Source organism: Pecten maximus, chromosome 9 (assembly GCF_902652985.1).
Source record: "Pecten maximus chromosome 9, xPecMax1.1, whole genome shotgun sequence".
In the NCBI taxonomy this organism is placed as follows: Eukaryota; Metazoa; Mollusca; class Bivalvia; order Pectinida; family Pectinidae; genus Pecten; species Pecten maximus.
Genome location: NC_047023.1, coordinates 9,894,666 through 9,922,607, shown reverse-complemented (window position 1 = coordinate 9,922,607; position 27,942 = coordinate 9,894,666). Strand labels below are relative to the sequence as shown.

Here is a 27,942-nt window from a genome sequence, read left to right as displayed (position 1 = left end):
CATAATTATTTTGATCAATGAGATTATTATCAAAACTATATTGTATTATAAAAAGGTATATTGAATAATATAAAGGGATCATCACCACTGATAAATTTCAATAGATTTTTCATTTGAAGCATTTTGTTACATTTTAGCTATGTGCTATCATTTCATATTTCAGATCACCTGAGACGAAGTCTCAAGTAACCTATTTCAATCACCCCATGTCCGTCGTTGTGTGTCATTTGAACATTAGGTCCAGGGTTATGATATTGGGCAAGTAGCATGCTTGGATGAAGAGTTTATTTAAATGAATGGCCTTGATCTACTTTCAAGGTAAAAGGGGGTTACATGTGTTAAATCTTTAAACAACTTCTTTTCAATAGACAAGATGCCCGGTATCATGATATTTGGGCACCAGCATGAAGGTTGGATGAAAGGCTATCAAATTTGTTCAAGGTCACACGGATCAAATGTATTACAATCTTTAAACAATTTCCTTTTAATAACCAGGGCCATTATACTTGTTCAATTCACAAAAATACATGGTGAGGTAAAAAATCAAAGGTAAAATACAAGGTCAAATTAGCCTATACATCAAGGTCAAATTTTACATCTTGTCACTGATAAACATTTTGTAATGACATGATGAAGCAAAGTTGGTCGGAATTAACAAAAGAGCAAATTGAACTCAGATCAAGGTCACTGGTCAAAGAGGTCAAGGACACTGTGTCAAGGGTAAGAGAATATATTTAGCTCTATAAATGTCAAAAGGTCAAAGAACAAGGTCAAGGTTTGTATTAACTGATGAACAATATGTTATGACATTTTAAAACAATTTTTTTGTCAAAATTGAAGGTAGTCAACTGACCATAGGCCAAGGTTACTGGGTCGAAGTTTAAGGCCAAATTTGTACCTTTTACATTTACATTTGGTCATGTCATTAAGGAGTAAAGTTTTGGTATAACATTGAAAGAAAAGATAGTCGGAATTAAACAAATAATCAAGTTACTAAAGGTCAAGGTCACACGGTTCAAGGTCAATTTCAACTTTTGTATATGTTTACTGATGAAAATTTCAACGACGTTATGAAGCAAATTTGGTCTGAATTAAACAAGGAAAAAAGTCATAGTTCAAGGTTACTGTGTCAAGTTATGTATCTTTTCACTGCTGAAAATGTTGTCATGACTTTATGAAGCAAAGTTGATCGCAATATAAAAAGTAGTCATCTGACCAAAGATCTAGGTCGCTGGCTGAAAGACCAAGGTGTTTTGGGTCTCTTTAGGAGCTCAATGGAAAATTAGGGCTGTATTTGGAGTGTGTGTGGTTTTATTTTTCAAATTGAAACTAACAAATGAGTATTATACTGGTACATTTCTGCTATAGCCAATCATTGTACATTCATAATTCATATTTGTCTTGCGCAGCAATTTGAATAATTAACCTGTTGATAATTAAAGAGATATATAGCAACACGATAAGGACCATGCAAACCTGTCGGTGTTCTAGTTGTTCAAATTGTTCAAATGAATACACATCGCGATCTGTTTTCAAGGTCACAGGAGTAACATATGTTAAATGTTATTTTAAAAACAAGGCATCATCAATCAATATACATATCAGAACTCAGGTGACCAATAAGGCCAATGGGCCTTTTGTGTGATATTGAAATCAGTTTTCAGTGAAACAAAACATTATCAAGGAAGTTGTTACAGGTAAACTTGAAAAAAAAAACATTGAACGACATCGCTGGAGTATGTCGGTGCGTTATTGCAGAAAAGAGGCAAGAAAAACAAATACCGACCACGGTGGGGCTTCTAACCTTAGAACATCAGATTAAAACTATGGTGTTGAAACAAAGGTGACAGTATATCCAGGATACAAACACAATGGTATTGAGATAAGTATAAAGCATTAGTATGCATCATGGTGGTCCATTTATGTTTGTCTGAGGAATTTTCAGCTTTTTTATCTTTCAGCACGGAACCTGTTTAATTTACACTACCATTTATGACACATGATGATGATAAAACAACAAGATATCTTACAAGGATATGCTGTCCTAAAGAGATACTGAAAAGTGTTGGTCAAATAATGATGTACATCCCCGGCGGAATTCGAAACCGTCGCCTCTACATTAGTTAGAAGTTTAGGTAATAACTGGAATATTTGAAGTTCAACACATGTCTAGATTTACAGAAGTTACATACTGAGTTTTTTTTATGGGTTTAATAGCATACTTCAGTGTCACAGCCTCTACAGAAGTTGACAATTTGCATGTGAAACTACTTAGTTTGTTTTGAGCTTGAAATGGAAATGGCGGTTTTGAATAATATATCTTGGTTTTAGTTTGCATCTGTCAATAGTAAATGAGACATTCATTAATATCAAAACCAAGTAATGTTTCATTAACCTTAATACTTAACATACGTAACATTATAGTTCTGTATAGTACATATTATTGTGAATATTTGCACAATGACAACTTGTAATATTGTCACATACTGAACCAAAAAATGTGAAAAATAGACGGGAGAATTATATAAGAAAGCATGCTGCAGCAGATATGTTATCAACAGTATGACAAATAGAATTTATCAATCGATTACTGTGGATTTCATCATGTATGAAGCCCGTGTAGCTCAGTCGGTAGAGCATCAGACTTTTAATCTGAGGGTCTAGGGTTCGAGTCCCTACATGGGCGTTCACATTTTGACTTTTTTTAAACTAGTCCAACATGTCAGTCAACCGACGTGGGAATAGAAATCTTCATAATATCATGAGCCTGTTTCATTTCTAAATATGATCTTTTGGAAAATGCCTAATTTCATCAATATCGTTGTTACAATAATTGTTGAATGGATAACTAATCTTATCAGAAAATTTTGACTTTGTATTCATGTCATTTGCCACTATGATGAAGGCAAGAAAGATTCAATATAGTACATATATTGAACATTAATACATAAATGAACAATTCGATAATACAGCGAATATCAGTAAAACACATTGGGTTCTTGTTCCACTGAGACTTGAAATCGGATCCTGAGTGCTAACCATTACTCCATAGAACCGCTAATCATTTTCACGTGTCATAAGCACCGTTGGAATGAAAAAATGCTTATCTGTCGAAAGTTGATAAACGATATATTAACATATTTTAAAAGGAAATACATATTGTATGTATAGTTAGATTATCTAGTATTGATATGATGGTAAGAATCCCATCATGGTCGATGACCTTTTGTCTTTCGGCACGGAACATGTTTTACACTTCTATTTATGATTACGATGATAACAAAACAACAAGACATATGCCGTCCATCTTGACAAAAGAATACATCCCCGGCGGGATTCGAACCCGCGGCCTCTGGATTAGAAGTCCAGCGCGCTATCCGCTGCGCTACGGGGACTGCCTGATTAATAAAAGACGTGTCCAGTATGTGGTATCAAATTGATAGGTTGTAAAGATGTTGAATGAGATATATGAATCCTATTTTATTATTAACAAATAACACAGAATTAAATACATTAACTGATAAAGAGGTAAGAATCAACTCCGGTGAAATATTTCATTAAAAAACAAGGAAGCAAAAAACAAACAAAAGATATAAAAAAAAAAAAAAAAAAAAAACAACCTTTGCAGCACATTTTATAGCATGTAGTATCTTTTTAAAAATATTTTGAAATACATAATCCAGTTAAGATCAAATACTTGATAAAATGCCAATTTAGACAAATAAAACATGAAACATTTTATGAAGGAATAGTTTCACATTGTTTTTGATATCATTCTTATTAGTAAACTGCTCCTATCCATTATTGGGAGGGATGTCGATCTGTATTGAAATTTATCGTTAATTCAGCTTAAACCAAACATTTCTTGATTCTAGCTCCCAGCATTAAAATTTTTTATGGCTTTTGTTGCTACCATTTCTTGCTCCACAAATTGTCCTACATATAAATGTATGGTAGCAACAGATGACTGAGGAGGCTTTACTGTTGAAACTGGCTGCCCTTCTGCAGACTCCACATGGCTCTACTGCGGATCTTTCTTTTTCCTGGCAACACCCTTTTCTTTCAAACTTGCCCTCCATTCATCAAAGGAACTTGTCCCGGTCTTCCCACAGTATCTGAAGCCCATGTATTGTTGGTGAGTGGGAGGTGTTCTCTCTTCTCCACACTTAGGGCACTTGACAGTTGCGGTCTTTCTTTTCTTGGCCATCCCTGCATCCACAGCTTTCCTCTTCTGTCCTGGCTGTACAGTTGGTACCATTGATGTGGGCAGTGGTGGTGTCACTATCACTTGGAACTGTACAGGTGCAGAGGCAGGTGAAGAAGGCATAGGGAGGATTGGCCGTAGCAAAGCTGGTGTTAATGGCGCTTTTACAATCCTTTTCTTTATCTTGGCCATGCCAGCAGTATCAGGTGGACACTGAAACTGGAAGGGAGGAGTCTGTCCAGACTGCAAAGACACTGGCTTCGGTTTTGGTGCTGGTGCTCCTTGTCCAGTCATAGAAGCTGATGGAAGAGCAATGCCTTGCATTAGGATCTTGAGATCCCTCTCCTTCCCCTTTTTGTTGTACCTAAAACAAAGAATTAGTTGTAAATGATTTTTGTTTAAATCAAATAAAGTGTTCAACATAAATGTGAGAATTTTCTCAATTTTGTTAGCTCACCTGCCCGAAGGCCTATTAATGGCCCCCAAAAGCCCTAAGAAAAAGCCCTTTAAACAGCCAAGAGTCGCAGAGAACCAGTATTAGGCCTGCAGCATGCTGGGAGGAAGGGCTGAGAATGTTGTCCAAGTTAATTACCTTGGCATTATTCAAGGTCACAGGGGTCAAGTATATTTAAACCTATTAATGACTTCTGATGAATAACAGAAAGCCCCAGAGACCTGATATTTGGCCTGTGTTATACTGGGAAGAAGAGCTACCAAGTTAGGTCAATGAATAATCATGACCTACATAAAGGTCACAGTTAAAATAGGCTGAAACCATTCTTGTTAGAACTTATTATACCATGATGATTTCTTTAGAATAGCCATGAGATTCTACTTCAATCCATTCAAGTAAAACATCTACCCCAAGTTTAATATAGAGGTACCAACTATAACATTTCTTTGATTGGTTACATAGAAGTAATAGGATGGAGATCCAACAATAGATGGAAATTATTGATTTTGGAGTTCTGAGGTCAAGAAGATAAATTTAATGGAAAAGACAATACCACAGACTGTGTATATGGTAGTATGCCCACAGTTGACAAAGAACGTTTTCTATGCAATACAAAAGTTGTCTCAATCATACATTTCATGCAATGGGTCATTAAACTTACCACTGTTGAATAGTCTTCTGGTTGAGACTCGGAAGCTGAATATCAGTGCTATCCAGGACCCTTCTGCTGGATGTAATCAGGAACTGGATCCTGGAATAGCCTTCCTTGATTAGTGTCCATCGTGACATGAATGGAGCATTCTTGATACGCCTGTCACTTGGGTAGCAGAGCAACAACTTCTCCACAGTAGCCTCCACATACCTGTTGCAATCTGGCCAGTTTGCTCTGGTAGAGTTTGGCCCAAGGACAGCTCTACAAATAAACAAAGTAAATGCACATGACCAGCTATAATCAATTTTAATTTTCAAAAATAACAAAACGAATATGTCTAGAATGTAAATATAATCATTAAACTGTCTTATTTTGGTGTCTTTGGTCGATATAGATGCCAGAGCTTTGCAAACAAACATGCTAGCGCACAACATGAAAATGACATTTGTTTGCAAAGCTCTGGCATCAATATCGACCATAGACACCAAAAAAAGACAGTTTAATTTATTTTTCAAGAATATTTCGGTAACACAAGAATAAAGAAAAATTGTGTCTCGTCCTTCCCCCTTTGTTGATAACGTCCTCCAAATTACACTTGAGAGTTCAGTATGATAGTATCTGTAACCTCACCAAGTAACAATTCATTTGGATAGCAATAACAGTGTAAAGAGTAAATTTTAAATGCAAATGTTTTTAAAATTATTTTTAAGGAGGCATAACCATTTTGATTATTGACTGAAAGGGCATGAATTAACTCTACTATGGTCCCTCAAAGAACTGTTAGAAGTATTATAATTACCTTTCTATACTGGTCACTCCTAGCGCCACATTTTTCTTCGGGCTTTTGAAGCGTCCTGACCCAGCTGACGAGAACCTTTGGGGAAACCGTGTCCTGGTTTTGTCAAAGTCTGACAAAGAATCCCACAGCCTGATGACATTGAGTGCCTGGTTTGTACTGAGGCCAGTGGCCTGCTCTCTCAGGGTCACCAGGAAACTGGCCAGGTTGCAGACATGGGAGTAGCCAGGCACGTTATCAGGATCAAGGTCATTCTGAAATAAAAATAATTTAATAGTTTATTGCTTTAATACTACTCTACTCTGCTCTACTACTCTCTTCCCTAATACTCTCTACTCTACCATACTACGCGGGACGCGACGCGACGTCGAAGACGCGCGGCGCGACGGCGACGCGGCGCGACGCGACGAGACGCGACCCGACGCGACGCGACCCGACGCGACGCCACGGGACGCGACGCGACCCGACCCGACGCTACGCGACGAGACGCGACGACGCGACGTCGAAGGGACGCGACCCGACCCACCCGACCCGACGCGACCCGACCCGACCCGGACCCGACGCGACGCGACGCGACGGGACGCGACGCGACCCGACGCGACGAGACGCGACGACACGCGACACGACCCGACGCGAATGCGACGCGAGGCGCGACCGGACCCGACCCGACGCGACCCGACCCGACCCCGACCCGACCCGACCCGACGCGACGAACGCGCGATCGACGCGCTACCCGACTGTCGGACCCGACCCGACCCGACCCGACGCGACGCGACGCGACGGGACGCGACGCGACGCGACCCGACGCGACGAGACGCGACGACGCGCGACGCGAAGGGACGCGACCCGACCCGACCCGGCGCGACGCGAGTGCGACCCCGACCGACGACCCGACGGACGCCACGCGACGCGACGGGACGCGACGCGACCAGACGCGACGAGACGCGACGACACGCGACACGACCGACCCGACCCGACGCGACGCGACGGTACCCGACCCGACGCGACCCTACCCGACGCGACCCGACCCGACGCGACCCGACCCGACCCGACCCGACCCGACGCGACGCGAAGGGATCCCGACCCGACGCGACCCGACCCGACGCGACCCGACCCGACCCGACCGACCCGACCCGACCCGACCCGACGCGACGCGACGACGCGCGACGACGCGCGACCCGACGCGACCCGACCCGACCCGACGAGACGCGACCCGACGCGAAGCGACGCGACGCGAGGGGACGGACCCGACCGACCCGACGCCGACCGACACCCGACCCGACGCGACGACGCGCGACGCGACGCGAAGGGACGCGCGCGCCCGCGACCCGACCCGACGCGACGCGACCCGACCCGACGCTGACGCGACGACGCGCGACGACGCGCGACCGACGCGACCCGACCCGACGCGACCCGACCCGACCCGACGCGACGCGACGCGACGCGACGCGACCCGACCCGACGCGACCCGACCCGACGCGACCCGACCCGACCCGACGCGACCCGACCCGACCCGACGCGACCCGGACCCGACCCGACGCGACGCGACGCGACGCGACCCGACCCGACGCGACCCGACCCGACCCGACGCGACGCGACCCGACCCGACCCGACGCGACCCGACCCGACGCGACGCGACGCGACCCGACGCGACCCGACGCGACGCGACCCGACGCGACCCGACCCGACGCGACCCGACCCGACCCGACGCGACCCGACCCGACGCGACGCGACCCGACGCGACCCGACGCGACGCGAAGGGACGCGACCCGACCCGACGGACGCGACGCGACGCGACGCGACCCGACCCGACCCGACCCGACCCGACGCGACGCCACGCGACGACACGCGACGACACGCGACCACGACCCGACGCGAAGCGACGCGAGGCGCGACCCGACCCGACCCGACCCGACGCGACGCGACGCGACGCGAAGGGACGCGACCCGACCCGACGCGACGGGACGCGACGCGACGCGACGCGACCCGACCCGACCCGACCCGACGCGACGACACGCGACGACACGCGACACGACCCGACGCGAAGCGACGCGAGGCGCGACCCGACCCGACCCGACGCGACGCGAAGGGACCCGACGCGACGCGACCCGACCCGACGCGACCCGACCCGACCCCGACGCGACGCGACGCGACCCGACGCGACGCGACGACGCGCGACGCGACGCGAAGGGACGCGACCCGACCCGACCCGACGCGACGCGAAGGACCCGACCCGACGCGACCGGACCCGACCCGACGCGACGCGACGGGACGCGACCCGACGCGACCCGACCCGACGCGACGCGACGACGCGCGACGCGACGCGAAGGGACGCGACCCGACCCACGTACTCACGGACGCGCCCTACTCTACCCTACCCTACCCTACCCTACCCTACCCTACCCTACCCTACTCTACTCTACTCTACTCTACTCTACTCTACTCTACTCTACTACTCTCTACTCTACTCTAATTTACTCTACCCTACCCTACCCTACCCTACTCTACTCTACCCTACTCTACTCTACTCTACTCTACTCTACTACTCTCTACTCTAATTTACTCTACCCTACCCTATCCTATCCTACCCTACTCTACTCTACCCTACCCTACTCTACTCTACACGGGCTTCATACATGGTAAAATCCACAGTAATCGATTGATATACAGTATTCGATTTGTCATACTATTGATAACATATCTGCTGCAACATGCTTTCGTATATAATTCTCCCGTCTATCTTTCGCATTTTTGGGTTCAGAATGTGACATTATTACAAGTTGATATTGTGTAAATATTACTACATATACTACACAAACCCTTAAACAATAAGTATATAAGGCGTTCGTTTAATAACGATTAATGAAACATTAATCGGTTCTGATATTAATGAATACCTCATTGACTATTGTCAGATACAAACTAGAACCACGATATGTCATTCACAGCCGCCATTTGCATTTCCAGGTCAAAACAAAATTAGTGTTTTTACGTACATAAAGTCAATTCCGGTCAAACAAATCCGTATATCGTGTGCTATATAGACAAACATGTGCAAAGCAGCGCGGTTATTCTACATGTTTGATTATTTGTGTACTTACCACAAAGTACAGAAGAGGCTGTTTGCATTAACAACAAATTGATGGTGATTTAAAGGGTAATCTATATAGCCAAATAATGTCAAATTTTAAAAAACAAGCATCAAAATATTTGGACAAAACTTTGTCATGTAACATACCAAAATGTTTGTCGTCTTGACATGTAGTTTCTCAATATATTCAATAGATTGCTGTAGATAGTGACAGTTTCTTCTCTGGAGTTACTTTGTGATAAGAAGTAGCAGGGATTAATTTTAAGTCACAAAATAATTATAATAATAAGGCACACACATAAATCATAGATAATTTTCAAGAGAATAAAATCACTACATCATATGATGAATTTCTGACGTGTTTATGAGCTTATTCTCAGGCCAGGAAGTCATTTCATTAGTTGGTAAGGAGAAGAACTCGCACATATTTTAGTGGAATACTTTAATCGGAATTGTATGGAAGCCCTATATAACTATGATTTATCATAAGGGACATAAAATCAGATACTGAGGGTTAATTGTTTGAGTAACAATAGTGAAACGTCATACATGGTCTTTGATTGTTAACATCCATACCACCACAAAACTTTAATTTTTTTTAACTGTACAATTCCAAAAATTGGTCCTGAAATAGGATATTACCGCTCAAAGTGATAAAGCATTAAATCAGCATTTCATTACTGCTATAGTTCAACAGAGTATCTGTAAAAATTAGATACCCTCTTGAACTTATATCAAAACACCCAAATACTATCAAATTTCAACAATACCCCTTCCTAACCTCATACAAGACTTCAAATTGACTTCAATTGTAGCATTAGTTTGTTCAACTTCAACCGATATCGGGTAAAGCAGCATGCCCTTGACTTAAGTAGTACATGTATAGGGCCAATAGTATAATATATCAATATAAATATCTTACTGACAGAAAACTTACCTCTTGATGGGCATGCTTCTTCAAAAGTATTTTTTGTTTTCATATATTACACTCTAAAATCTACCCGCATGATTTATATCAGTTCTAACCGTATATTTCAATATATTTCATATGTAGCTATTCTGCTTAAGGGTGCAATTCATTTGAATAAAGAATGGCAATTTGTTCACCTGCGTAATTATATTTTTTGCATGTTTGTAACTTCAATATATCAGTTAAACAGTTTTTGGGTATTTCCGTAAGTTACATGGTGTAAAATGAAGACTTTTATCTGTCTATCTGACCAGATTACTAGTATAATTGTTTACCTTAGTACCTACCTGTATAACTGAACGAGTTGACATGTTTAGCAGCCTTCTTCACCACCTCCATCATATCCTTCGCCACTGTAATAGTACATTTTACATAACAATTTTTTGATCACACAAATCTCAAAAGCTGCCATTTTATAATGTATAAACAATGATACCAACAAGATAAGCTATTATAAATTTCAACAGAATAGACGTTTTAAAGTTTTTTTTATCAGTTTAGAGAAATAACATTAACTTCCATGAGGTCATATTTACTATGAAGGAATTATTCCTAAACATAAAACTGACATGTTTTTACCTTGATGTCTGGGGTTATTTACACAACCTGATCAGCCAGCTCAGCCTGGTCTGTGTTACTTCATTTAAAAGTTAATCCAGCTTCTCGTCCTCCTCTATAAGCAGAATATCTCCTTCTCGATCTACTTTGCAAGGTCATAAGACAACCGTAGGAAAAAAGGGCGAGATAAACGGATACCGACCAGAGTAGGGACTCTAACCTTGAACCATGGCTTTGAAGCGAGGATGACCTTATAAGCAAGATACAAGCACAATGGTATTGAGATAAGTATGTTTAAAGCATGCCGATGAATCTTGACGGTTCATTTACATGTGTTGGTCTGAGGAGGTTTCAGCTTTTATCTTTTCGCACGGAACCTGTTTTACACTTCCAATGATGATATTGACGAGGATTGATAAAAGAATACATCCCCGGCGGGATTCGAACCCGCGGCCTCTGGATTAGAAGTCCAGCGCGCTATCCGCTGCGTACGGGGACCGCCTGATTAATTAAGATGTGCCAAGCATCGAATATCAAATTAATTTATTGTAAAGATATTGAATGAGATAGATGAACTGTATTTTAGTATGAACAAATACCACAGAATTAAATACATTAACTGATAAAGAGGTCAGAATCATCATCGGTGCAATATTTGATTTAAAAAAAAAAAAGAAAAAAACAAAACAAACAACAAACAAACACAGCAAAAACAAAATACAAAAAGAAAACAAAAACAACCTTTAAAGCACATTTTATAGCTATTTATATCTATTTAATATTTTGTAATACATAATCCAGTTAAGATCAAATATTTGATAAAATGTCAATTTAGACAAATAAAACATGAAACATTTTATGAAGGAATAGTTTCACATTGTTTTTGATATCATTCTTATTAGTAAACTGCTCCTATTCATTAATGGGAGGGATTTCGATCTGTATTGAAATTTATCGTTAATTCAGCTTAAATCAAACATTTCTTGAGTCTAGCTCCCCACAAATTTAACCAATCTCTCCAACTCTGAATTGTTATATGCTTTCTCCCGTTAGGTATGTATTATAAATCAGGGCCGTTTATGGTTTTTGGTCGAGAGAGAATCTAACGATACATAGTGTTTATAGAATTATCTTTAAGGAAATTATTGTACTGTATTGTTGATCGTGTGGTGAATTTCGACAGGTTTCCCCTTATTTTACAAAGTGCTTCTGATCGGAGTAAGAGGTTCTATGGTGTAATGGTTAGCACTCAGGACTCTGAATCCTGCGATCCGAGTTCAAGTCTCGGTAGAACCTGAACAGGATATTTATTTTTACTGAATTTTCGCTTCATCATCAATTCGTCCATTTCATTAAAGCATTCTTTAAACTTTGCCGCCTCTAGCATCATGACAAACTACTTGAATACAACAAGGTCGATATTTTCGAATATGATTAATTCCAATCTTTCCTCTATACTTACTCTAAACATAAGTAACAAAATAATTGAATTTTACACTTTCAAACCCATCATTTATTGACAACGATATTGATATAACTGGGTATTCCCTAAAAGATGTTTCTTCAAGATTGCTATTTCCGTTCCGGTTGACTGGCAACATGTTAGGCGAATCAAAAGTTTCAAAATGTGAACGCCCATGTAGGGACTCGAACCCTAGACCCTCAGATTAAAAGTCTGATGCTCTACCGACTGAGCTACACGGGCTTCATACATGGTAAAATCCACAGTAATCGATTGATATACAGTATTCGATTTGTCATACTATTGATAACATATCTGCTGCAACATGCTTTCGTATATAATTCTCCCGTCTATCTTTCGCATTTTTGGGTTCAGAATGTGACATTATTACAAATTATTTGAGTAACAATACTGAAACATCATACATGGTCCTTGATTATTAACATCCATACCAAAAATATTATCAAATTTCAACAATATCCCTTCCTAACCTCATACAAGACTTCAAATTGACTTCAATTGTAGAATTAGTTTGTTCAACTTCAACCGATATCGGGTAAAGCAGCATGCCCTTGACTTAAGTAGTACATGTATAGGGCCAATAGTATAATATATCAATATAAATACCAGTTATCTTACTGACAGAAAACTTACCTCTTGATGGGCATGCTTCTTGAAAAGTATTTTTTGTTTTTATATATTACACTCTAAAATCTACCCGCATGATTTATATCAGTTTTAACCGTTTAATTTACAATATACTTCATATGTAGCTATTTAGCTTCATGGTGCAATTCATTTGAATAAAGAATGGCAATATCTTCACCTGTGTAATTATATTTTTTGCATGTTTGTAACTTCAATATTTCAGTTAAACGGTTTTTTGCATATCTCTGTAAGTTACATGATGTAAAATGAAGACTTTTATCTATGTGACCAGATTACTAGTATAAGTGTTTACCTTAGTACCTACCTGTATAACTGAACGAGTTGACATGTTTAGCAGCCTTCTTCACCACCTCCATCATGTCCTTCGTCACTGTAATAGTACATTTTACGTAACAATTTTTTGATCACACAAATCTCAAAAGCTGCCATTTTATAATGTATAAACAATGATACCAACAAGATAAGATATTATAAATTTCAACAGAATAGACGTTTTAAAGTTGTTTTTTTTATCAGTTTAGAGAAAAAACATTAACTTCCATGAGGTCATATTACTATGAAGGAATTATTTCCTAAACATAAAACTGACATGTTTTTACCTTGATGTCTGGTGTTATTTACACAACCTGATCAGCCAGCTCAGCCTGGTCTGTGATACTTCATTTAAAAGTTAATCCAGCTTCTCGTCCTCCTCTATAAGCAGAATATCTCCTTCTCGATCTACTTTGCAAGGTCAAATATTAGTTTAAAAACAAGACATCATCTATTGAATTTATGTAACTGGTAAGGCCCATGGGCCTTTTGTGTGATATTTCAATCAGTTTTCAGTCAAATAAAACATTAGCAAGGAAATTGTTACAGGGAAAATTGGGAAAAAATATTGAACGACATCTATGGAGTAGATCGGTGCGATGTGTTGTTTGTCGTCTCATGGGAGATTGGCAACCGTAGGATGCCGGATACCGACCACAGTAGGGACTCTAACCTTGAACCATGGCTTTGAAGCGAGGATGATCTTATAAGCAAGATACAAGCACAATGGTATTGAGATAAGTATGTTTAAAGCATGCCGATGAATCTTGACGGTTCACTTACATGTGTTGGTCTGAGGAGGTTTCAGCCTTTATCTTTTGGCACGGAAATTGGTTTACACTTCCAATGATGATATTGACGAGGAATGATAAAAGAATACATCCCCGGCGGGATTCCAACCCGCGGCCTCTGGATTAGAAGTCCAGCGCGCTATCCGCTGCGCTACGGGGACCGCCTGATTAATTAAGATGTGCCCAGCATCGAATATCAAATTAATTTATTGTAAAGATGTTGAATGAGATAGATGAACTGTATTTTAGTATTAACAAATACCACAGAATTAAATACATTAACTGATAAAGAGGTAAGAATCATCATCGGTGCAATATTTTATTTAAAAAAGAAAAGAAAAAAAAACAACAAACAAACAACAAACAAACACAACAAAAACAAAATACAAAAAGAAAACAAAAACAACCTTTAAAGCACATTTTATAGCTATTTATATCTATTTAATATTTTGTAATACATAATCCAGTTAAGATCAAATATTTGATAAAATGTCAATTTAGACAAATAAAACATGAAACATTTGATGAAGGAATAGTTCCACATTGTTTTTGATATCATTCTTATTAGTAAACTGCTCCTATCCATTATTGGGAGGGATTTCGATCTGTATTGAAATTTATCGTTAATTCAGCTTAAATCAAACATTTCTTGATTCTAGCTCCCCACAAATTTAACTAATCTCTCCAACTCTGAATTGTTATATGCTTTCTCCAGTTAGGTATGTATTATAAATCAGGGCCGTTTATGGTTTTTGGTCGAGAGAGAATCTAACGATACATAGTAATTATAGAATTATCTTTAAGGAAATTATTGTATTGTATTGTTGATCTTGTGGTGAATTTCGACAGGTTTCCCCTTATTTTACAAAGTGCTTCTGATCGGAGTAAGAGGTTCTATGGTGTAATGGTTAGCACTCAGGACTCTGAATCCTGCGATCCGAGTTCAAGTCTCGGTAGAACCTGAACAGTATTTTTACTTCTTTTTCGCTTCATCATCAATTCGTTCATTTCATTAAAGCATTCTTTAAACTTTGCCGCCTCTAGCATCATGACAAACTACTTGAATACAACAAGGTCGATATTTTCGAATATGATTTATTCCAATCTTTCTTCTATACTTACTCTAAACATAAGTAACAAAATAATTGAATTTTACACTTTCAAACCCAACGATATTGATATAACTGGGTATTCTCTAAAAGATGTTTCTTCAAGATTGCTATTTCCGTTCCGGTTGCCTGGCAACATGTTAGGCGAATCAAAAGTTTCAAAATGTGAACGCCCATGTAGGGACTCGAACCCTAGACCCTCAGATTAAAAGTCTGATGCTCTACCGACTGAGCTACACGGGCTTCATACATGGTAAATTCCACAGTAATCGATTGATATATAGTATTCGATTTGTCATACTATTGATAACATATCTGCTGCAACATGCTTTCGTATATAATTCTCCCGTCTATCTTTCGCATTTTTGGGTCCAAAATGTGACATTATTACAAATTGTTTGATTAACAATAGTGAAACATCATACATGGTCCTTGATTATTAATATCCATACCAAAAATATTATCAAATTTCAACAATATCCCTTCCTAACCTCATACAAGACTTCAAATTGACTTCAATTGTAGAATTAGTTTGTTCAACTTCAACCGATATCGGGTAAAGCAGCATGCCCTTGACTTAAGTAGTACATGTATAGGGCCAATAGTATAATATATCAATATAAATATCTTACTGACAGAAAATTTATATCTTGATGGGCATGCTTCTTGAAAAGTATTTTTTGTTTTTATATATTACACTCTAAAATCTACCCGCATAATTTGATAAGTTTTAACCGTATATTTCAATATATTTCAAATGTAGCGATTCTGCTTTAGGATGCAATTCATTTGAATAAAGAATGGCAATTTGTTCACCTGTGTAATTATATTTTTTGCATGTTTGTAACTTCAATATATCAGTTAAACAGTTTTTGTGTATTTCCGTAAGTTACATGGTGTAAAATGAAGACTTTTATTGGTCTATCTGACCAGATATCAAGTACAATTGTTTACCTTAGTACCTACCTGTATAACTGAACGAGTTGACATGTTTAGCAGCCTTGTTCACCACCTCCGTCATGTCCTTCGTCACTGTAATAGTACATTTTACGTAACAATTTTTTGATCACACAAATCTCAAAAGCTGCCATTTTATAATGTATAAACAATGATACCAACAAGATAAGCTATTATAAATTTCAACAGAATAGACGTTTTTAAGTTTTTATTAGTTCATAGAGATTCACATTAACTTCCATGAGGTCATATTTACTCTGAAGGAATTATTTCCAAAACATAAAACTGACATGTTTTTACCTTGATGCCTGGTGTCATTTACACAACTTGATCAGCCAGCTCAACCTGGTCTGTGTTACTTCATTTAAAAGTTAATCCAGCTTCTTGTCCTCCTCTATACGCAGAATTTATAAGACAACCGTAGGAAAAAAAGGAGAGATCAACGGATACCGACCACAGTAGGGACTCTAACCTTGAACCATGGCTTTGAAGCGAGGATGATCTTATAAGCAAGATACAAGCACAATGGTATTGAGATAAGTATGTTTAAAGCATGCCGATGAATCTTGACGGTTCATTTACATGTGTTGGTCTTAGGAGGTTTCAGCCTTTATCTTTTGGCACGGAACCTGTTTTACACTTCCAATGATGATATTGACGAGGATTGATAAAAGAATACATCCCCGGCGGGATTCGAACCAGCAGCTTCTGGATTAGAAGTCCAGCGCGCTATCCGCTGCGTACGGGGACCGCCTGATTAATTAAGATGTGCCCAGCATTGAATATCAAATTAATTTATTGTAAAGATGTTGAATGAGATAGATGAACTGTATTTTAGTATTAACAAATACCACAGAATTAAATACATTAACTGATAAAGAGGTAGGAATCATCATCGGTGCAATATTTTATTTTAAAAAAAAAAAAGAAAAAAAAGAACAACAAACAAACACAACAAAAACAAAATACAAAAAGAAAACAAAAACAACCTTTAAAGCACATTTTATAGCTATTTATATCTATTTAATATTTTGTAATACATAATCCAGTTAAGATCAAATATTTGATAAAATGTCAATTTAGACAAATAAAACATGAAACATTTGATGAAGGAATAGTTTCACATTGTTTTTGATATCATTCTTATTAGTAAACTGCTCCTATCCATTATTGGGAGGGATTTCGATCTGTATTGAAATTTATCGTTAATTCAGCTTAAATCAAACATTTCTTGATTCTAGCTCCCCACAAATTTAACTAATCTCTCCAACTCTGAATTGTTATATGCTTTCTCCCGTTAGGTATGTATTATAAATCAGGGCCGTTTATGGTTTTTGGTCGAGAGAGAATCTAACGATACATAGTGTTTATAGAATTATCTTTAAGGAAATTATTGTATTGTATTGTTGATCTTGTGGTGAATTTCGACAGGTTTCCCCTTATTTTACAAAGTGCTTCTGATCGGAGTAAGAGGTTCTATGGTGTAATGGTTAGCACTCAGGACTCTGAATCCTGCGATCCGAGTTCAAGTCTCGGTAGAACCTGAACAGGATATTTATTTTTACTGATTTTTCGCTTCATCATCAATTCGTTCATTTCATTAAAGCATTCTTTAAACTTTGCCGCCTCTAGCATCATGACAAACTACTTGAATACAACAAGGTCGATATTTTCGAATATGATTAATTCCAATCTTTCTTCTATACTTACTCTAAACATAGGTAACAAAATAATTGAATTTTACACTTTCAAACCCATCATTTATTGACAACGATATTGATATAACTGGGTACTCCCTAAAAGATGTTTCTTCAAGATTGCTATTTCCGTTCCGGTTGACTGGCAACATGTTAGGCGAATCAAAAGTTTCAAAATGTGAACGCCCATGTAGGGACTCGAACCCTAGACCCTCAGATTAAAAGTCTGATGCTCTACCGACTGAGCTACACGGGCTTCATATCTAGTTAAATCCACTGCAATCGATTCACAGATTAAATTCAGCATAAACCCTTTTATCCAACAAAATCCATATCTATGATATCATATCGTAATATGCTGCGACATATTTTTGTATGTCATTCTCCCGTCCAACTATCTTTCGCATTATGCGTTCAGAATTTGACAATAATACATACAAGAGTAATAAAACAATATGTCAATATTGGTTGTTGTATTGTCTATGTTATTTTTTTCACTGGAGTAAGTTATTTTTCAAAAGTTACCAAAACACCCGAACTTTTTCTTTGGGAAAATAACTAACAAGAGTGAAAGAAATACCATATAGAACGTTCATTAGTTTGGGTGACCTATTTTCACTACAATAGAAAAACTATTCACAATATCAGATGGTGTGTAAGGATATGACCTAAAGTGAAAGGCCGCTAATTGATATGCAAAACGACAATTTCGGAAATGTATTTAGATATTACAATTCATTACAAATAATTATTAATAAGCAACTTATTTCTTTTCAAAGCAATACATTGATAAAAATCTATGAATATATACATTCTTAAAAAATAAGACAAAAAACAACTGCGAACTACATTTTATATGTTATCATTTCCGGGGCGGCGTGAAGTGACATTCAATTGTTAGCCAATCAAAACGCATTGGACAGCGTGATTAAAAAATAGTCCCGTTCAAACGCATTTAGAGTTTATTCCACGTGTGGTATAAACTGAATGTTCTTCAACAGTTGTTATGATTATGTGATGCCTTCGGAGTTGAATAACATCCCACACTTCTGTGGTAGAAACCATGATACACTCGGTTGTGAAATTAATGAATGTCTCATTGATGTTGAGTGGATATATAAACTAGTAGTCTACATGTTCATGACAAATTCATTAGATTTTATTTTACTTATTATCGCAGACAAAATAACGTTTTCTTACCTTTAACTCACCTATGCGGTAAACGATTGATAGTCTTGATTACACACTTGAAAACATTTCAAACACTGCAAGATAAGATTGTGGGTAGAATTTGTTCCAGTGCGCTATCTTAAGAAAAATACTAATCATGAACAGTGAGGATGATAAGAGGTTCTATGGTGTAATGGTTAGCACTCAGGACTCTGAATCCTGCGATCCGAGTTCAAATCTCGGTAGAACCTGAATACTTGAATTACTCTTATTAGTTTTTCGCTTTATTATCAATTTATTTTATTGATGTATTCGTGAATCTTTGTCGCCTTCAGGATAATGGCTAATGATATGAATACCACATGTCTTCATTTTTCAAAAGTTATTAATTGCCATTTTTTCACTACATTGTATCAAAGTAATTACATAATTAAATTGTTTACGTTCAAACCCATCAATTATTGAGACAATGATATTGATACAATTGGGCATTTTCTAATAGATGTTTTCTTTAACACGCGGTTTTACGATGTCATATTTAGCACACAGGACGAGGATTTAAAAAAAATATTAATGACATTGAAAATTTTTCTGTATATTTCAGTATATTTGCTTTTACTTATTATCGCAGTCAATATAATCCATTTAAATCCATTTATGCCTTTCAACGATTTATGGTCAGTGTTGATGACGCAGTTGAAAACATTTCAAACACTGAAAGTTTGGTGGGATAATCTCAAGTATAAGATAAAGAGATTATCTCAGGTATATGGTAAGGACCGAAGTAAGTTACGGATGTCCGAGTTTTATAGGATTCAGAATAAATTACAAGGTTTTTCTTGTGATATAGCGAATGGGAAACCTTTTGATTGTACTAAGTATGATGAATTAAGACAGAGTTTAGAAAAGTTTGAAAAGGAAAAATGTAATGGTGCTGTTTTGAGGTCAAAAGCGAAATGGGCCGTAGATGGTGATAAAAACATCAGTTATTTTTTAAAACTTGAGAAGTATAGGCAGAATTGTAATACTATTAAATGTTTACAGGACATAGAGGGAAATGTATTGACTTCTTGTGATGAGATGTCCAATGAAATATTCAGTTTTTATAATAAATTGTATAATTGTATTGAAACAAATGATAGTGATATAGATAATCTTTTATCATTTATTGACAAAAAAGTTACTGATGAGGATAGAGTAAGGTGTGATTCGCCTGTGACTGTTGATGAAATACAAAAAGCATTATTAACTTTGTCAAAAGGTAAAAGTCCCGGATTGGATGGTCTGACTGTTGAATTCTATTGTCACTTTTTTGATGATTTGAAAGATGTTTTCCCTTGTATTGTGCAAAGTATCTGGGATGATAGAGAATTGACCAGAACTATGAGGCAAGGAGTTATCAATCGTGTATATAAAAAAAGAGGTGATCAAAGTCTATTGAAAAATTGGAGACCTATTAGCCTTCTTAATGTAGACTATACAATTTTAGCACGTGTTATGTCTGATAGATTAAAAACTGTTTTACCCTCTATTGTTTCAAACTTTCAATCGTGCTGTGTGGTTGGTCGTGATATTTCGGACACAATTTTTTGTGTCCGTGATATCATTGATCTAACTAGAGAGGGCTTTTGATCGTGTTAGTCATAAGTATTTATTTAAAGTTTTAGAAAAAATTGGTTTTGGAGGAAACTTTGTTGATTGGATCAAGATTTTTTATACCAAGATTTCTAGTTCTGTAAAATACAATGGTAATCTAACTAAGTTTATCTCTATTCATAACTCAGTAAGGTAGGGGTGTCCGATTTCAGCGATGCTATATGTTTTAGCTGCGGAACCTCTGGGACAAATGATTTTAAAATCTCCTGATGTTTCAGGTATCAATGTTCCTCGTACCAATTTTGAGTCAAAAGTGTATCAACATGCGGACGATACAACTTTAACACTTAAGGATAAACAGTCTATTGTAAATGTTTTTAACCTTTTGGAAGTACATGTATATAGTAAGGGTTCTGGTGCTAAAGTGAATAAAGATAAATCAGAATTATTATGTATTGGCAATGGAAATATTACACAAGCTGAACATGACAATTTTCAGATAAAATTGTGTGAACAAGTTATTTGCATTCTTGGCCTGTATGTTGGTGTAGATTTACTAGTATGTAATGAAAAGAATTGGGACACTAAAGTTGCTTCTATAAGAAATATTTTGAGAATGTGGTCACAAAGACAAGTAGAGCTACCGTAATTAGTTCCTTATTGATGTCGACATGTTGGTTTTGTCTTACTTCACAGACCATGCCTCTGTCAGCTATTACTGAAATTGAGAAGATTTGTATTGATTTTTTATGGTCAAATGGTGCTCATTTAGTGGCATATGACACTATCATAGGCAAAAGAAAGGTTGGTGGTTTAAATGTGCCTGATATTGAGTTAAAATTAAGATCATATAGATTAAAGTTTTTATTTAAGTGGCTGGATATGTCCTGTACAGCAGCCTGGAAGTGTATGTGTAGCTATTTCTTTAACAAAATTCTTGATCTAAATCTTGGATTTGAAGTAATTTATTGTAAGTTTCCAAACAAATGTTTGCGATCACTGACCATTGTTTATCATGAAATGTTAAAGGCTTGGTATGCCTTTCAGACAGTGAATGAGGTGTACTATAATGAGGACGCCTTTTTTGTTTACGAACAACCTTTGTTTTTTAATTCTATGTTTTTGAATGTCGACAAGCCTATTTTCATTGAATATTTTGCCAAGGCTGGTATTGTCAAAGTCAAGCATTTGACGTTTGAGGTTATTTCCAAGTTTCTCAATTCAAATGCTGTAGCTGATATTATTAAAGAGAGTAACCCAGATATTTCTAGGGATACTATTTTATCTGATTATGAAACTATTTTGAGTTGCATTCCAGTGAAATATAAACAAATTATTTTGAACTATGTGCATTCTAATATAAGAACAGACTGCGGACCTAAAATTACTTATACGGATGGTTGTGGAACAACTGTACAACTCCATCCTAAAACTACACGGGATATTTATGCTTGTTTTATTCGTTATTGTTTTCGAAAGCCGAAATCATCTGAATATTGGTCAGATATTTTTCATGATGTTTGTCTTCCACAAGTTTTTGCAATTATGTACTTGCCTTTTTTACCCTGTGATGTTATTGAAGTTCACTTTCGTATTGTACATAACACCATATTTACGATGGAGAAGTTAAAGAAAATTGGCACTGTTGTTAGTGATCAATGTCTAGTCTGTACGTCTGATTCGGAAACTTTGCAGCATTTATTTCTTGACTGCTTAGAACTTTCGGATTTTTTGGCTTATGTTCAAACGTTAATTAAAAAACTGTTTTCGGCTGCTGATCAAAATTACGTTTCGGATATATCTCTTGGAAGTCTTATTTTTCTGGGTTACACAAGGAAAATTAAACGTACAAATCCGTTTTTCATTAACTTCTTTCTGGGTGTAGTGCGTTTCTGTATTTTGAAGAGACGTAATCTAGTAGTTGGTAAGATGATTAAATTGAACTTGAAGACGTTCTTCAAGTACACGTTTCGAAAATATTTTGACTATGTCCGATTCTATTACCAGATGAAGAAGAAGCATCGGCTGTTTAAAAAGTATATTGCTGTTGATAACAATTTATTAAAGGAAATTGATATTTCCCTAGTATCAGAGGATTTGACATCATATGTCTTAGATATCTGATTATAAGCACAGTATTATTGAGGATTAAAGAATCCGTATGATATTTTTAGTATGTATGAATTATAGCAAAAGCCTGTGATATGATATTTTCATACAATTCTATAATATGCTTTAAATGAACTGTGAAGAAATTATTTTTAAAGATAAAAAGCACTCAAGGCTCACATTGATATTTCATTATGTGATATTCAGCAAAACTGTGATATTGTTTGATTTAAATTAATTGAATATGTGATTTATATGCACTGTGAGGAGCCTTCGGGGCCCCAACCCCGGGGGTCCAATTTGCTGGGAAAATTAAAAGTATATTTTAAAGATAAAAAAAAGCACTCAGGACTTTGAATCCTGCGATCCGAGTTCAAATCTCGGTAGAACCTGAAAAGAAAAAAAAACATTTTTTTTCTGGTTTCACTTTATTATCAATTCATTCATTTTATTTATGCATTCTGTATTCAGCATAATGGCAAATGATATCACGTAAAAGTCTGAAATTTTCAAATACGATTAACTGCAATCTTTTTATTATATAAGTAACAACATAATCTTATACATCCAAACGAATTACTTATTGATGCATCGATTTTTATACAAGTTTTTACAGTTTTTTTAGAAATTGTTCCTTAAATCAACAAAAAGCATCATGTCATTGCTATTCCCACATGGGTTGGCTGAGAACAAGTTAGACTTATTTAAATACGTGTATGTCAAAATGTGAACGTCCGTGTAGGGACTCGAACCCTAGATCGTTATAGCCGTACTCATTAAAATATCCTTGACCACCGGAAGATATCGGTTCTTTCATCTCATAATGTAGTTTATTAATACCTATTGTTCATCAGTATACACTTATTATTACTCTTTGAACATGTATTCATCTTGAACATGTTAGTACTCGGGACTCGTTTTTCAACATCCTTCGTGAGGACATTCGTTAGATTTGCTTATACCCATTATCGCAGTTAAAATAAGATAACACTCTTGAAAAGATATAAAATTTGACCTTGACCTTTAATTTAGTTACCTTGACCTTTAGTCTGTTGACTCTTTCTTCAATCCCGACCAACTTTGCTTCGAATAGTAATAAAAAAATGTTCACCAGAGAAAAGATACAATTTCACCCCGGCCATGACCTTTGACCTTGACTTAATTCCTCTCAGTTAATTGACCTGATATATAATTCCAACCCAAACTTTATACATAAATGGTTCCCTTTCACCCAAAGCTGATTTAGCCCAAATATGGACCAAATACTTCATTCCTATAGGAGAAGAAGGATTTTAAAGAATTTGTTATGTTATCCATATTGGGCCCGCCTCTCGGACCCCTAAGGAAACCACACCCATATTAACACAAAACTGATTTCCCTTTATCCAAGGATACTTCAGACCAAACATGGTTAAAATGGACAGAGTTGTCCATTACCAGTGGCGATTTTGGCAGTTGACGGATGACGGACGATAGATATATATAGACGCCGCGCTATGCCCTAAGCCTAAATCACCAAAAACACAAACTCATCATTGGGATTCAGTCGGAGTAACTTTTATTACATGATTCATTGTAAAAGGTAAAGTTTGATTATAATTTATATTAATAATTAATTTATATCCTTTATTTCTCTTATATAATTTACGTTTCATTTGTCGTGAACTAGGGATACTCATATTCTTATAGGAGTTGTTTCCCTTTACTTATATACGGGTATATATAGTCTCGGGTGCGTGTCCGGGTGTGAAAATCAAATATTCCCGCGGTTCGCAGTAGAAGCGGGAATAATTTGTCTCGTGCGGCACTATTGCATTTACCGCGCGAGCGGTCGTACAGGTATGGTCACGTGGTTAGAGGCCGGCGATAGCCGCGTAGGGCACTGACGTGTCATTTCTAGCCGCCCAGCAGGACGCGCGGTACTACTATATTATTAGAATGGATAAGTCCGAAACTGAAGCGTATTTATCAGAGAGGATCAAGGATGCTGTGGTCAGCTCTCAGAATCAAGTGCTTTCTCATTTAGACACGCTCTTAAGCAGTAAGCTAGAGAAGCTTGAATCACGCATTAGTTCTAAATCTGAGGAGCAAATTTCTGTGCTTAAAAACACTTTTGAAATCACGGACGTTCATAAATTTTCCAAGAAGAGCTGTGAGGACCAATTTAAATTCAATGTCAAGCTCAAGGCCAAGCTGACGGAGGCCGAGCATGCCACACAGCTCGGGACAGGGTGCGCCGCTGCGAAAATTTCGCAAGGTATGGCCATGTTAGACTACCGTCAGAAGCTAATTAAACTGGCGGACACTTCTGAGGCTGGATGGAAGGCCGTGGACGAGTACATAGCCAACCCTATCGCCTCTGATTCTGAGGACGAAAAGAAGATGGAAAGGGCTACCTCCAAGGCCAACAGGAAAATTAAGGCCGCTAAAGTAAAGACGGGCAAGAGTGCGAGGGGCAAATTTTCTCCATATCCTCGCAGTTCGGCCGGGAGCACGCTCATGGGCAATACGACGACGTTATCCAACCCGGACGACCGGGCGAGTTGGAGGTCTCAGCGCCCCGGCTTATGTCACCGATGTGGGAAGCCGGGTCATTGGCGTCTGGAGTGTCCAGGAGTGTCCGGCGCAGCGCTAGCATTGAACGGAAATAAGTTTTTTTTGTTTCTTAACCACGTTCGCTCGGTCATTTCTGATAATGTTGTAAATGTCACAATGTCATTGTCAGATACTGGTAAGTCGCATGTCGGCGTTATGGGTGAATGCGTCGAAAGGTCAGTTGATCAGGTCAAATTACCTGTATCTCCAGTAGGTAGGTTGAGAAGCAGGTTGGGGTTTTGGCGTGAGAAAGGCGCGTGTGATGCTGTTTTAGTCATTGTGTCGGACGGTTATAAACTTCCGTTCCGACGTATTCCCATAATGGTTGAACTGTCGAACAATAAGTCTGCTAGGGATGATCCCGTATTCGTTGAGAAAGAAATAGAAAAGTTGTTAAATATAGGGTGCGTTTCAGTAGTAGCCACGCCCCCGCGCGTGGTCAACCCGCTGACTGTCGCCTATAGTAAAACAGGTAAGCCACGCCTCGTGTTAGGACTGTCGACACATCAATCAACACCTGCACTCATTCAAATTTAAATATGAGGACGCCAAGGCGGCACGTGACATGTTCACGCAAGGTGAGTTTTTGTTTACATTCGACCTAAAGTCCGCCTACCATCACGTGGAGATATTTCCGGACCACAGGACTTACCTGGGTTTTAGCTGGAAGTCTCACGGCGAGACAAAATATTACGTATTTAACGTACTGCCTTTTGGTCTAGCTACGGCCGGCTACGTTTTTAGCAAGGTATTGCGGGAGGTTGTTAAGCATGTACGTTCATTGGGTAACAAGTTAATCATGTACCTCGATGACGGTATTGGAGGTCACGAGGATTTGGAGAGCGCTAACGAGCTTAGCAGGTATGTACAGGGCGTATTAGGCAAATACGGTTTTTTGATAGCAGACGAAAAATGTCAATGGGGCGCGTCGCAGTTTGTGACGTGGCTCGGTTGCACGTGGTCTATGGCTGATGATTTGGTCCGAGCGACGGACTCTCGGGTGGAAAGTTTGTATAGAATGTTAGCACACGCAATAACACTCGTGGAACAACGCGGTCTGCTGTTATTGACAGTCAGGTACGTAGCGAGCATGGTAGGAAAGATAATTTCCATGCAGAATGTGGTCGGTCCCATAGCTAGATTACGTACACGTGAGATGTACAAGTGTGTGATGTCAAGGTCAGGCTGGAACGCCCAGGTAATGATTTCTGACAGTGCTTTGGCTGAAATAAAGTACTGGTTAGTAAATGTACACAGATTGAATGAAATTGGTTCCAAGCTGAAGGAAAGTAGGGTTTGCACTAGTATGGTGTGTACTGATGCGTCTGGCATTGGTTACGGTGGGTTTGTGTCCCCCGATGTTTGTTGGCCTTTTGAGGCTTGTGAGTTTGTTGATGACAAACCGGTCATGCTTGACGGCATGTGCACGCGCGCACAGGTGGTACGCGCACGGACAGGTTCCGTTACGGTTAACGGTAAGTCTACTGCTAGCATTCCTAGCGTTGCTGATCTGGTTTGTGTTAGTAATGTGGTCGGCACATGGGATGCCAATGAGATGTCACATAGCTCTACATGGAGAGAGTTGGAGGCAGCTAAGCGTGTACTGTATACCGTGTCGGATGAGGTTAAAGGTAAAAACGTCAAGTTGCTTATGGACAATAAAAACGCATGTTCCATTGTGAATGTCGGTAGCAGCAAGGTAGATCTACAGGATATCGCACATGAGTTGCATGGTTTTTGTTCCAATGCAGGTATAAACTTGAGTACTCAATGGGTTCCTAGATCATTTAACAGTACTGCTGATTATCTTAGCAGGTGTACAGATTGTGATGACTGGTGTGTTCAAGGTTGGGTTTTCGAGTTATGTCAGGCGCAGTGGGGGACTTACGAGGTCGACAGGTTCGCTACTGATTACAACGCGAAGTGTTCGCGTTTCAATTCCAGGTGGTGGTGCCTGGGTACGGAAGCTATAGATGCATTTACAGTATCGTGGTCTGGGTCTAACAATTGGTTAGTGCCTCCACCAAGGTTGGTGTGCGACACTGTTCACAAGATGAAGTCGGATTCTTCATACGGTACTTTGATTGTACCGGAATGGAGGTCTGCGCCATTTTGGCCATTGCTATTGAATTCTCATGAGCATTTGGAAAGTTTTGTTAAGGACTATCGACGTCTCGGACGTAAGGATGTTACCTTTATGGGGAGGGGAAACAACGGTTGTTTTGGGGAGTCGTTTTTGGCATTTGACATGCTTGCATTACGCATTGATTTTAGAACATAAATACCAAGCATTTTTGCTCATTGTATTTACAGGCTTAGGACTAAGTGATACACTCAATGACGTCATGCGGACTTCCGGGATAGAGCTGGGATCTTCCATGTTTTACTGTTCTGAGGGGCTTGCTGAGCGTTTAGTGTGTAGCAGAAGCGACAATACTAATAAAAATACCAAGGAAGTTTTAAGAGGTGGCAGATTTTCATTTCGTCACATGGTTTCTCTGCTTTACCGGCGAGTCCAATTCACGTCGTGTTGTACCTGAATCAGCTTTTGAACTCCGGGGCATCTTATTCTGTCGTGTCAGCTGGAGTGTATGCCATACAATGGGCACATAGCTTGCATGGGTTCCCTGGATCCTACCACGAACACTTTGGTCCAAAACCTACTCGAGGCTTCAAAACGTTTAGCCAAAAAGCCGGTGTGCAAGAAGGAGCCAGTGACAGTTGATAATTTGATAGCTTTGTGTGACATT

The 27,942-nt window shown here is 39.0% G+C and overlaps 1 protein-coding gene and 12 non-coding genes across 13 annotated transcripts; 6 read left to right on the top strand and 7 right to left on the bottom strand.

The window, feature by feature from the left end:
* The first annotated feature begins 2,613 nt into the window (after positions 1–2,613).
* Trnak-uuu lies at positions 2,614–2,686 on the top strand. Its single transcript has one exon. It is a non-coding gene; the product is annotated as a tRNA-Lys (tRNA).
* Positions 2,687–3,322: 636 nt separating this feature from the next.
* Trnar-ucu lies at positions 3,323–3,395 on the bottom strand. Its single transcript has one exon. It is a non-coding gene; the product is annotated as a tRNA-Arg (tRNA).
* A 3,347-nt stretch (positions 3,396–6,742) lies between these two features.
* LOC117334903 (proteoglycan 4-like) lies at positions 6,743–9,630 on the top strand. The gene is made up of 2 exons (XM_033894747.1): positions 6,743–8,453; positions 9,578–9,630. The coding sequence occupies exons 1-2, from the start codon at positions 6,743–6,745 to the stop codon at positions 9,628–9,630; spliced, it is 1,764 nt and encodes a 587-aa protein (XP_033750638.1).
* Positions 9,631–11,151: 1,521 nt separating this feature from the next.
* Positions 11,152–11,223, bottom strand: Trnar-ucu. Its single transcript has one exon. It is a non-coding gene; the product is annotated as a tRNA-Arg (tRNA).
* Positions 11,224–11,949: 726 nt separating this feature from the next.
* On the top strand, positions 11,950–12,021 carry Trnaq-cug. Its single transcript has one exon. It is a non-coding gene; the product is annotated as a tRNA-Gln (tRNA).
* Positions 12,022–12,357: 336 nt separating this feature from the next.
* Trnak-uuu lies at positions 12,358–12,430 on the bottom strand. The gene has a single exon. It is a non-coding gene; the product is annotated as a tRNA-Lys (tRNA).
* Positions 12,431–14,047: 1,617 nt separating this feature from the next.
* On the bottom strand, positions 14,048–14,120 carry Trnar-ucu. Its single transcript has one exon. It is a non-coding gene; the product is annotated as a tRNA-Arg (tRNA).
* Positions 14,121–14,849: 729 nt separating this feature from the next.
* On the top strand, positions 14,850–14,921 carry Trnaq-cug. The gene has a single exon. It is a non-coding gene; the product is annotated as a tRNA-Gln (tRNA).
* A 317-nt stretch (positions 14,922–15,238) lies between these two features.
* Positions 15,239–15,311, bottom strand: Trnak-uuu. The gene has a single exon. It is a non-coding gene; the product is annotated as a tRNA-Lys (tRNA).
* Positions 15,312–16,703: 1,392 nt separating this feature from the next.
* On the bottom strand, positions 16,704–16,775 carry Trnar-ucu. Its single transcript has one exon. It is a non-coding gene; the product is annotated as a tRNA-Arg (tRNA).
* Positions 16,776–17,497: 722 nt separating this feature from the next.
* Trnaq-cug lies at positions 17,498–17,569 on the top strand. The gene has a single exon. It is a non-coding gene; the product is annotated as a tRNA-Gln (tRNA).
* A 336-nt stretch (positions 17,570–17,905) lies between these two features.
* Positions 17,906–17,978, bottom strand: Trnak-uuu. Its single transcript has one exon. It is a non-coding gene; the product is annotated as a tRNA-Lys (tRNA).
* A 1,093-nt stretch (positions 17,979–19,071) lies between these two features.
* Trnaq-cug lies at positions 19,072–19,143 on the top strand. The gene has a single exon. It is a non-coding gene; the product is annotated as a tRNA-Gln (tRNA).
* Positions 19,144–27,942: the final 8,799 nt, after the last annotated feature.